The 12063-nt window shown below is 42.3% G+C and overlaps 1 protein-coding gene across 1 annotated transcript; it reads right to left on the bottom strand.

Annotated features, from left to right (window-relative positions):
* Positions 1–469: 469 nt before the first annotated feature.
* Positions 470–2080, bottom strand: LOC125010141. The gene is made up of 2 exons (XM_047588514.1): positions 919–2080; positions 470–579 (listed from the first exon to the last, which is right to left on the bottom strand). Exons 1-2 carry the CDS (start codon positions 2078–2080, stop codon positions 470–472), a joined length of 1272 nt encoding a protein of 423 aa, XP_047444470.1.
* Positions 2081–12063: the final 9983 nt, after the last annotated feature.

Below are 12063 nucleotides of genomic sequence, written 5' to 3'. Positions count from 1 at the left end.
TCCCACAATTTAACAGGTTCCAAAAACTCTGCACTAAGATCTCCAATCCAGCATACTGAAGAGGCCTCCACATCTGTTGTCATCAATAGTTGGTAAGCAGTATCAGATGGCATCTCCACCAAACAGCCGTCGGGTGTACACTTTATAACACACTTCAATCTGCATAAAGCATCTCTTCCTAACAGTGCAATAGGTGTGTGTTCTGAAACCAATATAGGTATTGTAGTCTTTTGATTTTTATAACAGAGCTCAATTGGTTTTGTAACAGGTACCAGCTGTTTCACTCCCTCAAACCCCGACCAGACATAGGGAGGTGTATAGCATCTTCAGGCCGAATACAGGTGAAAGCCGCTCCGCTATCTACCATCACTTCTAATGGTCTATTATTTACCTTCACCATTATTGTTGGATCTTGTTCCGGCCCTGACACCACCAGCTGACACCCCCCTTTCGAATTTTCCAGGCACCCCTAAAATCCTTGCTCTGGACCCCTGTAAGGGTTCGCCGGTCCCCGGATTATCAATTGCTGACCTCTGAATCCTCCTCTTGCATTTCCCCTGAAGTTTCCTCTGAAATTTCCTCCTGGTCTATCACACTCACGAGCAAAGTGTCCAAACTGTCCACAGTTATAACACACTTCTGAGAACTGTTGGAAATTAAAGTTTCCTCTTCCTCTTCCAAAGGTTCCTCGACCTCTTCCTCTCCATATTTGCAGCTGGCCAAAAGTTGGTTGTGTGTTATAAACAACAGGGACCACTGGGGACGGTTGAGGTGATTGAAACTGAACCTGGTTTGGCTGCAATTGTGGTGGCGGCTGATTTTGTTCAGGCTGGCTCTGTAAAACTAAAGCCTGCTTCTTCTCCTTCTTCTTGTTATCCACCAATTGTATTTAATTGAGTTTCCGAAGAGTTTCTTGATCTTGTTCCTTCTGATCATACTCCTTCTTTCTATACAGGTCCACTTGATGTGCTACATGGTCTGTATATACACCCTTCGCCATATTTCCAAGACCAACCACTTCTGCCAATTTGCTCCGCACTGGTAGAGGTAGCCCCTTCTGTATCTTGACTCGCAAAATTGATTGCTCCATTTGGCTCTCCTCTGGATCGTTTCCTGTGACATTTCTCCACACTTGATAGGCTCTTGACACATAGGCTCTCGGATTTTCTTCCTGTCCCAGTGGCTCAATGAGAATGTTGTCGGGGTGTATATTTGTCGGAAATGTATCTTTCAATGCTCTCCATACTCGACCTCTATTTGCTGCAAACAGCTCTGAATCATTTACAGCAGTTTCCACATAACGGTTTAATCCAGCTCTCTGCAAAATCTCCCCCATGGCTGGAACCCCAAGTATATTAGCCAGCAATCTCTTAATGTCTCCTACTGCAGCTTGCGTCCCCACCATGATCTCTTCCAACTTTGAGATCCAAGGGTGTGCTCCATCTTGAAGAGTAGGTAACTTCTCAAGTATATCTGACATGTCAGTACTCTGCCAAGGTTTATACTCCAAGTTCTGACCTCTTATGACAACTGGACACATCTTACCAGGCTTCTTCTCTTTCCTTGAACGCAGTTCATATTCCTTGTCCTGTTTTTGGGAACCTGTTTTCCGCAACTCTTTCTTCTGAATCTGCAGTTCTTGTAATTGGTCTTCTAATGCCTTCCTTCCTTTTGGTGTAGTGCATTTGTCCAGACATCTACAGCATCGATCTATATTCTCTTCAACTTCTCTTAAAATCTGTCGTCTTTCTTCTTCTCTATAAGCAGTTTTTATCTTAGCAGACTTCAAAAGAGTAGGACTCTCACTTTCTTCATCACTATCCTCATTCTCAATCTCATTTTCACTTCCACTTTCACCTTCAACTTCACTTTCATCTCTCAGTTCCATTCTTCTTCCTGTTGTACCTCCTCTTCTTTCCGCTCTGGCCAGTAGTCGTCTGACTGCTGGATCATATCCTCCCATGGCTTCTTCTTCATCACTCTGATCCTCCACTTCTCCAAAATCCATCCTTTTAATTCTCAATCGTCCTCCGGTCTCCAAACGTGTCGTTTTCTTTTTACTTTTTGTACTTGGATACATCCTAATAGTTGTCTCTGCTTTCCCCCACTTCTATAACCTGCTCAGCCTCATTCTTAATGTGGTAATTGCCCTCTTGACTAATTACCGGAAGCTGAGGATAAACTTCCCTGAGCTCCATCTCCTTCTTATACGGCGGAGGTCCCTGTACTGGAACTACATGTGAAAAGGGTGCATCAATCTCTGCCATTAACTTCTCTGTTTTCTTCACATTCTTTTTCATTTCATCTACCGTCTTCTCTTCACAGTCTTTCTTCTTCTCCATCCATTTCTGTCCCTCCTTCTCAAACAACTGGAGAATGCCAAGCTCCGTTTGTCTCTTCTGTTTACGTCTTTCACCTTTTCTTCCTTTCTTTTCGTCTGCCTTATATGTGGTCACAAGCACCTGTATTGTTTTTATTACTTCTGGATTAAAGGTTCCTATCACTGGCCATGGTTGCTCAATTTCAGGCCAACGCTTACACCATTTCTGTGACATCTTTGCAATACCTTTAATTAAAGGGTTATTCTTCTGAACTACCTCAACAGGAGTAGTTACTTTTGAGTTATCCATTTTTGATATAATAGTAACACCCCCTTTTTATCTGTAATCAAATTCAACCTAATTAAAAATTACCTTAACTCTATTCTATTATCCTATTATTATATTTATTTTAATTGATACACTATTATTATTACTACCTATATTCCCCCTTTTTATCACAATCAACAAACAAATGAATCAATTTGCCAACTTCAGAGGATGCAAAAACAACCCTACAGATGTAAGAGCAAACAACGCCAGGTCCACACACAATATCAACCATATACAAACAACCGATCAAATTGCAAGGTACAGCTTCCCCAACTCAGCAGAAATTAAACTCTGTTTTCTGAATGGTCAGTCATTGCCAAGCCTCAAACTGCAACATACATGCTATGTGCAAACAAATGAATATACTGTAATTGTCCCAAATCTGATTACCAATCAAACAATATATGTATCATCAATATCAACCATTAACAAATGCATAGAGGTCAAAAAGCAGGTAGGTTAGAAAGAGTCTGTGGATAAAATCACACTGGCCTTATTGCTGGGTTCAGATGCGTGTGCTGTCGTCTGCAAGCCTCAGGTTTCCTGTGAGGTAGACCAGCTGTTCTCTCCTCTGCCTCCAGACACCCCCTTGTCCTTTTACTTCCTTCTTGAACTCTCACCCCATAAAAAGAGACAACAGGCAAACACTTTAACATTGTAGAAAACCACTAAGTACAATACACTCTTCAATGTGACTAACACATTCCTGCCAACACTTTCCTTTATTATTTCTTTAAATATAAAGTCCTTTTTCTGGGGCTCATATATTTTAACAGTTTCCAAAGTCCTCCAAGCAGAGGCTCATAGTATTTTAACCAAAAAAGTCCCCACAAAAGGCTCATACTATATTTATCAAACGTCCTTTACAGGCTCATATGTTTATCAAATGTCCTTAAAAAAGGCTCATAGTATTTTAGCAAGTACTGAATATGTAAGTATATTATTATTTTTATCGCCTTAATCTCCTATTTCCTAATTTTATTTGTTTTATTCAACATAAAATCTAACATATTACTTCATAAAACCGGTTGCCACACAAACAACAAGGATCCACAGACAACACATACAGAACACACAAATTTAAAGTGATCACACATTTCTCTTCCAAATAACTAAGCCTCTAACTTCTCTCTAACTTCTAACTAACTTCTTTTCTTTTAACTACTATTTTCCCTTTCTCTATTAACTATTCCTATTTTCTTCTATTTTCTTTTGTAGGCGATTCTTTCTAGCGGTCCTAGACCTGCCCTAGTAGCCTCAAGCTATGGAACCCCTTTTTCTCTATTCCCTTTTTAACTCTTATATCTTCTTTTCTTATTTTCCTCTAAATTTACCTCTTTTTTTAAACAAGAATTCAAATGTTCCTAATTCCCCTGGGCCCAGGAGTTCTCTCTCTCTCTTTTTTATCCTATTTTTACTTTAAGCCAATTCCTTTGAAGCCAATAAAGCCAATTTTCACACTGCTACCAAAGACCATGTGTCTTACTAGTTACAGCGGTAAAGGGCCCCTCCACTTAACTTTGCACGATGTGAGTTCAGCGCCTCATGCTACTAATTAGGCTTTTCTACTCTTATTTCTTCTATTCCTTTTCTATTCGCTTCTTCACTTTTTCTCTGTTTGTAGGCCTACTCTTATTTCCCTTTATTCCTTAATCCTAACTTCTCTTTTTCTTATCTTCTTATTTCCTTTAAATCTATATCGTCCTTTCCCCCCTTTTGCGTTGCCAGCAACGCAAAGAAACCTCAAATTTAGAAATTTAGAACGACGAATAACTTCTAACAGCAGCACAACAACCACCCCACAAAGAGTCTTAAACGGTGTGTCCCCACAGCAACACTGCACAGTCCCCACGAGCAAACCAGCGCACTATAATGTGAAAAACTCACCCTGTATATAAGCCGGCTGATGCGGGAGTCAGCTCCTCAGGACTGAAAGCAGATGCTGAGAGGCCACAAACACGTCCAAGTTCGTGACGCCAAAATTGTTGTATATTGATGTGCTGAAGAAAGAAGTGATCACCGCTGACAAGTCTTATCTTGCATTTAAAAAGGTTTATTTACAAGAAAGAACAATGTCAAACTCTTGCCGAATCTGAGAGAGCCTCTGGCCAATCGTCGAATCCCCTCTGCCATTCAGCTCCCACAGTCACCTTATATAGGATGGTCATCCCCGAGAACCCCCATACACAAACAAAGCTTTAGATTGTATGTCCTGGTTCGTTTCACGAACTGGCATCTGGTAAATTACCTTTTTGACCTTTAACCATTAACCTTTAACTATTAACCTTTAACCATTAACTTTTAACTTTATACATCCTTCACAACCCCCAGGCACAGGAAAGGGACAGATAAGAAGAAAAAGAAGTTAATATACTACAGTGTTGAATCAAAGTAATAATAGGGCCAAAATGTCATGACCAGACAAGGACGCAGATGCAGGAATCGACTTCTAGGAATCAGTCTTTAATAGGAAGGTTCAGGTACAAAAATTCTCAAAATAAAGATGGTTTAGAAAAACAGCCCAAAGACCTACTTCCAGAAAATCAAAACTGAAAATCGCTCCGCAACGGAAGGAAAACACAAAAGACCAAAGTCAAAAACCAAGCCAAAACTAAATGATCAAACTTAGAGAAGACAAACTCCCTTTAGAAAGTAAAAAGGGACAATCCAAATAGTGATCTTGAACAAGGCTGTCATAAAGATATGGTGAACACAACGTCAGATAAAACACTCTGGCACACAACAAGGGAGACGCAGACTATTTGAACACATGGAGGTAATGGGGGACAGGTGGACACAATCAGGAATCAGGGAAGACACTCAGACTGGTGACACATGAGGAAGGGCAAGTGACCTGAAACGAGAGGAGAGTTACTTTTCAAAATAAAACAGGAAGTGATGAGACAAAACATGGAGACAGGACAAAAAATGTTGTGCACATAATATTGTGCTTTTTTAAAAACTTTCTTGCAATTTCTGCTTTATTTATTTCAATTTTGGTATTTTACCTCCCCAAGCGTCTCAAAATTATTGAGATAAAAATAAAATAAGTCCTCTCTCTGGGTCAGTCAATTGTGTGATTAAGTCAATCGACAGAAGATCAATAAGCCACTACCTTGATAACTGAATAAGTGTTTTAGTATTTATCAAGCAAAGATGTAGAGAAAGAAAATACGCTTGTTTTAGCTTCTTGATGTGATGATTTACTGCTTTTATTTGTGGAACTAGATGATTCACTGTGTATCTTTGGTTTTGGACAAAAATAGATATGGACTGGGGAACTTTAACAGATATAGGGTTAGGGTTATATATATGTGTGTGTGTGTGTGTGTGTGTGTGTGTGTGTGTGTATTTATATATATATATATTATATATATATATATATATATATTATATATTACTATTTTCTGACCTTTGGACAAAAGGATATGGGCAGGGGCGTCTCTAGGATTTTGACACATCCAGGGCTTAGCCCAGAAGAGTTAACCAGATGCATGCACAGGGCACGCACCAAAATGTTTAGACACAGACATTCTCCACATACCCTACAGGTACCTGCTCTTCTGGACTGAATTGAATTAAGGCATTTCATTTCAGCACTCTTAACTTCCAAGACTGACGGCGAGTCGTCTTGTGGTGGATGTTGGTGAACTCTGGAATCTGCCAGAGGTAAATTCATGTGTTTTAAGGTGCTAGGTGCTGTTGTTTATTTTTAATGTGTAAAAACCAACCGGGAGAGCCCTGGACCTTGGGAGAGAAACTGTAGCTGTTGCACTTGAGCTTGGTTCAACACACATGTTCCATGTGTTCCACACATGTGCCATTCCCTTGCCGCTGACACTCCATCTTGCCGTTTGCCCCTCTCCCCCCCATCTTCATCTCTGACTGAGAGGATTCGTGAGTACACTTACATTTTGCACGTGTCTTTTTGTTTCTACTGGTTAAGTGGCCATTTGTTTCCGGCCTCACCACTCATGAGCATCGACTGGGCCTGCAACGGTTTTATTTTGGTTAAGTTAAAAGCCCGGTGTGAATGTGTGTGTGGGTGTGGGCTGTGTGGACATTTGAGTTTGCTGGTCATGGTGACTACATTCTATTTGGGTTCATCCGAGATCATTTGGGAGTTAAAGGTACCAGAGGATTATTTGAGAGTTTTGAATACAATTTCAGTACATATTTAAAGGTCAACAGTGAACAATTAACAAATTCATGACTGTGTCATAAATCATTTTCCTTTTGAACTTAAAAAACTGTGTTGTAATTACCAAGGTGATATTTTAGTTAAAATTAAGATTAAGATTAATAGAACTTTTATGTTAAAGGGGAAGTACAACCTTTCTGTTTACTTCTTAGAATTTATTGGAGGCACCGCCAAGTTATTTTATATCATTATCACAGTTATCACAGGTAGCGCCAGACAAATTCAGGCCCTGTCCCACTGTACTACAACACCCCCATTAATTTGTCAGTTTTAACTAGCTACATGTGACTTTTGGTTACGCTTACTATTAAAGCTGAGTGTGAATGTAGACCCTAAAGGTAGGGTTCACCTAAAAGGTAGAGTTCAACTGCCTCTGTGGAAGAAGTAGGTGGGTCAAAAACAGTCTCATCACATGGATGTGGACCTCTTGGCAGGCATTCCTCTTTACAAGCCTGTATCTGCTGATGGGATACTACCTTGATGTAGTCTGTGGTGCCAAACAGGTGAGGAAGGCTGTACATCACTAGTGGTCGTCCGCTTGGAGAAACTGCATTTCTATTGGGGCAAATTCTGTGGCAATTCCACAGGTGAGCAATGTCCTGCAACTCTTTCTAAAAGAAGAAAAGCAAACTAGGCAAAAAGAAAAAAACACTTTTTAAACTTGCACATCTTTTCAAGTATCCCACACTATCCATACTGCAGTCATTCTCCTCCCCAAAGAGACTGTAAAGGGATTCTAATAAATGTGACAGCAGGGACAATACTGTCTTTCTGTGTAATATTCATTCTAAATCTCAGCTGAAGCTCATATGTGATTTGAACAGAGAAATAATCTGTTGTGAATGTGAGTTTTTTTTTCAACAAAATTTCTTAAGCAGCTCTGGAAGAAAATACTTTGGGATTCATATTCATATTGGAATTGTGAATATGAACAGCATGGAGAGGAGAAATGATCACAGCTGCAGTAAACGATAAGTGCAGCTGGGCATATGAACAGTATTGTTATAATTAGCTATTTTGACAGAATAAAAAAACAGTCTCCAGGGAAGTTATCATTTAGACCTAATTCATTACTCATTTAAAGTGTTGTTATGTGTATAGATCTGTGTATCTCTCTCTCTTGCTCTCTCTGCTGTAGTCCTGCAGGTGAGAGGTGGAAGGTTGGCTGCCAGCCCGTGGATTGGCTCATACTCCAGCCAATCAGAGAAGGAGGGACATTTGAAAAGCTTCTGTTGTGTTGCTCTCTCTCTCTCTCTCTCTCTCTCTCTCTCTCTCGAGTGCATGCTGGGAGATTGTGGCGTGTGAGTGAGACGCTGAGCGAGTTCTGTTTTCGAACTTTTTTTCAGTTTTTTGTTATGTATTGTAGTTTAATTTGCCTCAAATTAATTACTGGGTGAGGTTTTCAAGTTTTAGTTGTTGTTTTTTTGGGGTGAGTTGTTTTTTTTTTGTTTTTTTTTTGTTTTCTTTTTTCTCCTGCCGGCATCTATGCCGGCCGGCGTCTCAGACGCCATGGTAAATGGAGAGTTTTCCAGGCTCACGCGGAAACATGGCATTAAAATCTCTGCCAGCTTCCCGTGCAGCGTGGAAGACATTGCACTGGTGGTGGCAGAGAAGGTAGGACACGGCAGCGTAAAGTCGGCCGCAAGGATGAACGGTGCCATGGTCATCTTCCTGGACCAGGTGGACAAGGTGAACTGTGTCATCGAGACCGGCATCACGGTGAACGGTATGTATGTATCAGTGCTGCCGTTAACGCAGCCTGCAACCAAAGTGATATTATCAAATGTCCCTCCGTTCATAACCGATGAGTTTCTCAGTAGAGAACTGTCCAGACACGGGAAAGTGGTTTCCCCGATCAAGAAGATCCTGTCTGGATGCAAGTCTCAGTTACTGAAACATGTAGTGTCTCACAGGAGATAGCTTTATATGATACTTAACAACCAGGACGAGGAGCTCAATCTCGTTTTCCGTGTCAAAGTAGATGATTATGACTACGTGATATTCGCAACCTCATCGGTTATGAAGTGCTTTGGTTGTGGTGAGGAGGGGCACACCGTGAGGGCCTGTCCGAGGCGGGGTGATCCGAGTCCGCCTGGTCCTGGTGGAGTGGTGGCTGCTGGAGCCTCCGGCTCCGTGGGTGAAGCGCCTTCAGCGGACGCAAGGCCGCGGCTGGCTCCACGCAGCTTGCCACGTCAGGGAGCTGCCGTGTCTGGCCCGGTTCTAGGGGGGTCAGACACTATTACACACAATGTAAGCAGTGAAGATGAGGGGAGTGAGGTGGTGGTAGGTGAGGTAGGGGAAAATAAAGGAGGTGCTGAGGCGAGGGAAGAAACTGGTGTGTGTGAGGAACAGATGGACAAGACAGGTGAAGTTAGTGGGGCACAGGAGGGAAAAACGGGTGAGGAAGGGGAATTGCAGGCAGGTAAGGCAGATGAGGAGGTGAACAGGGCGGGTGAGAAAAGTGACGGAAAGCATGAGCAGGTGGAGGAGGCTGAGATGGAAGAAGAAGGGGCATCGGCAAAGCCAAAACCGTCTCATAAGCGTAGGAGGAAAACAAAGAACACCGTCAATGAGGCAAAAACAAGTAAAGTGGGGGTGGACAATGGGAGGAGGCAGGTGCAGACGGATGAAAGTGGGAGTGAGGAGGAGTGTGTGTCAGATAACAGTGACGTGATAGGTTTCAACCTGAGTAGCAGTCAACAGAGAGAACTGTACACTGCAGAAAAGATTAAATGTTTTCTCCAAAGGACAAAAAACCAACACGGTGTCAAAGTAGAAGAGTTTTTCCTTGATTTGTCACTGTTCTATACGTCTGCCAGACTCCACATGAGCCAAAGAGGAGAGTCTGGCATCACAGACCAGGAGTTTTTTAGACTAAAGAAACTTGTGTTGAAAGTGAAAAAACAAATGAACAGTGATGATTTAAAAAACTCCAATGTATTTTAAAACTCCTGTGTATTTTAACTAATTTATTGATTTTAAAAGTTGCTCTCCTTCTTTCTTTTAACATAGATAGTTTTAGAATGGGCAGTTTAAATGTTAATGGAGCAAGAGAGGTGAAAAAAAGAGCACTCATTTATGAACCAACCAGAATGAAACGCATTAATGTCATGTTTCTACAGGAAACGCATAGTGACTCTGGTAATGAAGCAGACTGGAGGAGAGAGTGGGAAGGGGAAGCCATTTTAAGTCACAGCAGCACTCTGAGTGGAGGAGTGGGCTTCCTCTTCTCCAGGAGTTTCTCTCCAATCTCACTGGAGGTCGTGCACCTAATTGAGGGAAGGTTACGTTTAACTAAAGCTCGGTTTGAACATTTTACTGCTGTTTTTATCAACCTATACGCTCCAACCAACGGTGCAGAGAGGAAGCTGTTTTTACAAAAAGTAAATGATGTTTTAAATAGCTGTTCCTCGGAGGATTTCTTATTCGTGGGTGGGGATTTTAACTGTACTGAATATGCGCCTTACAGATCGCAACCATGCAGAGCCTCATCCAGCATCCCAGCAGGCTTTGAGGCAGCTGGTCCACTCTCATGGCCTGGTGGACGTGTGGAGGAAGATGCATGCAGACAGCAGACAGTACACATGGTCCCACCTCAGAGAGAGTAGGATCTCCTCAGCCAGACTTGACCGTATTTATTGTTTTAAACATCATTTTAATACTTTTAAGTTGTGTAGAATTGTACCCACGGGATTCTCAGATCATTCCCTGCTTTTTTGTCATGTTTTTATTAGGAACATTTTACCGAAAAGTGCATATTGGCATTTTAATTCAGTTTTAACACTTGATAAAAAGTTCAGGGAGGTTTTTATCTATTTTTGGCATGTTTTTAGACAGAGGAAAGCTGATTTTAGTAGTCTTAGGCAGTGGTGGGACCATGGCAAGACTGAGATTAAACTTCTCTGTCAGCAGCACACCCTCAATGTTACCCGAGACATCACCAGATCTGTGAAAGACCTGGAGAGTGATATTGTGGAACTAGAGACAATGAGTGAGTCCAAAGGAGAAAGAGGATATATTGAAATCCTCAAAAAATGGCTTTAGCCGACCTGCTGGACAGTAAAGTACAGGGTGCACTGGTCAGGTCCCGATTCCAGAACATCACTGAAATGGATGCTCCCTCTAGCCACTTCTTTAGTCTAGAAAAGAAAAACGGACAGAGGAAGGTAATCCACTCGTTGCTAGCAGACACAGGGCAGGAGCTCACTGAACCAAGCCAGATAAGAAGGCGAGCGGTAGAGTTTTACTCCTCTCTCTACACTTCCGAGTGTGAGGAGGAAGCCGCACTGTCTGAGGAATTCTGCAATGGACTGCCTCAGGTCTCTAGAGACACCAACTCCCACCTTTTGGAGCCGCTGCAGATGCAGGAGCTTCAAGCCGCCGCAGGGACGGAGAGCTCCCGGCATAGACGGCCTAACTGTGGAGTTTTTTAAAGCCTTCTGGGACATCCTCAAAACGGACATCTTAGAGGTGTTTAATGAAAGTCTGGCTGCTGGTTCCATGCCAGTGTCCTGCCGCAGGGCTGTCCTCACGCTCCTGCCCAAGAAGGGAAACCTACAGGACATTAAAAACTGACTCCCTGTGTCTCTACTATGTGTGGATTACAAGATTCTGTCCAAGGCCTTGGCCAACAGGCTGAGAGGGGCTATGGAGCAGGTAATCCATCGGGATCAGACCTATTGTGTACCTGGCAGGTCCATGGTAGTCAATGTCTACCTAATTCGAGATGTTTTGGAGCTCTCCAGCTCATTGGATATAGACACTGGTCTGATTTCCCTAGACCAGGAAAAGGCTTTTGACCGCGTTGAACACGGCTTCCTCTGGAGGGTGTTGGAGAAGTTCGGGTTCAGCGCAGGGTTCATAGCTAAGATCAAGGTGTTGTACAGTGAGGTTGAGAGTGAGCTGAAGTTAAATGGTGATCTGTGTGCTCCTTTTAGAGTGTGTAGAGGGGTCCGACAAGGGTGCGCTCGGTCGGGGATGCTCTATGCACTCTCCCTAGAACCCCTCCTGAGCAAAATACGCTCCTGCATGCAAGGACTGGTTTTACCTGGTTTTAAGGGAAATATTGTTTTATCAGCTTATGCAGATGATGTGGTGGTTTTTATTAGAAGCCAGAGGGATGCAGACAGGCTAACAAACATTGTTAATAAGTTTAATATTGTGTCAGCAGCGAGGGTAAACTGGATGAAAAGTGAAGCCCTTGCTGTCGGC

The sequence above is a fragment of the Mugil cephalus genome, chromosome 7 (assembly GCF_022458985.1).
Source record: "Mugil cephalus isolate CIBA_MC_2020 chromosome 7, CIBA_Mcephalus_1.1, whole genome shotgun sequence".
Taxonomy (NCBI): Eukaryota; Metazoa; Chordata; class Actinopteri; order Mugiliformes; family Mugilidae; genus Mugil; species Mugil cephalus.
The sequence above is the reverse complement of the archived record's forward strand: the minus strand, read 5'-3'. Positions and strand labels throughout refer to the sequence as shown.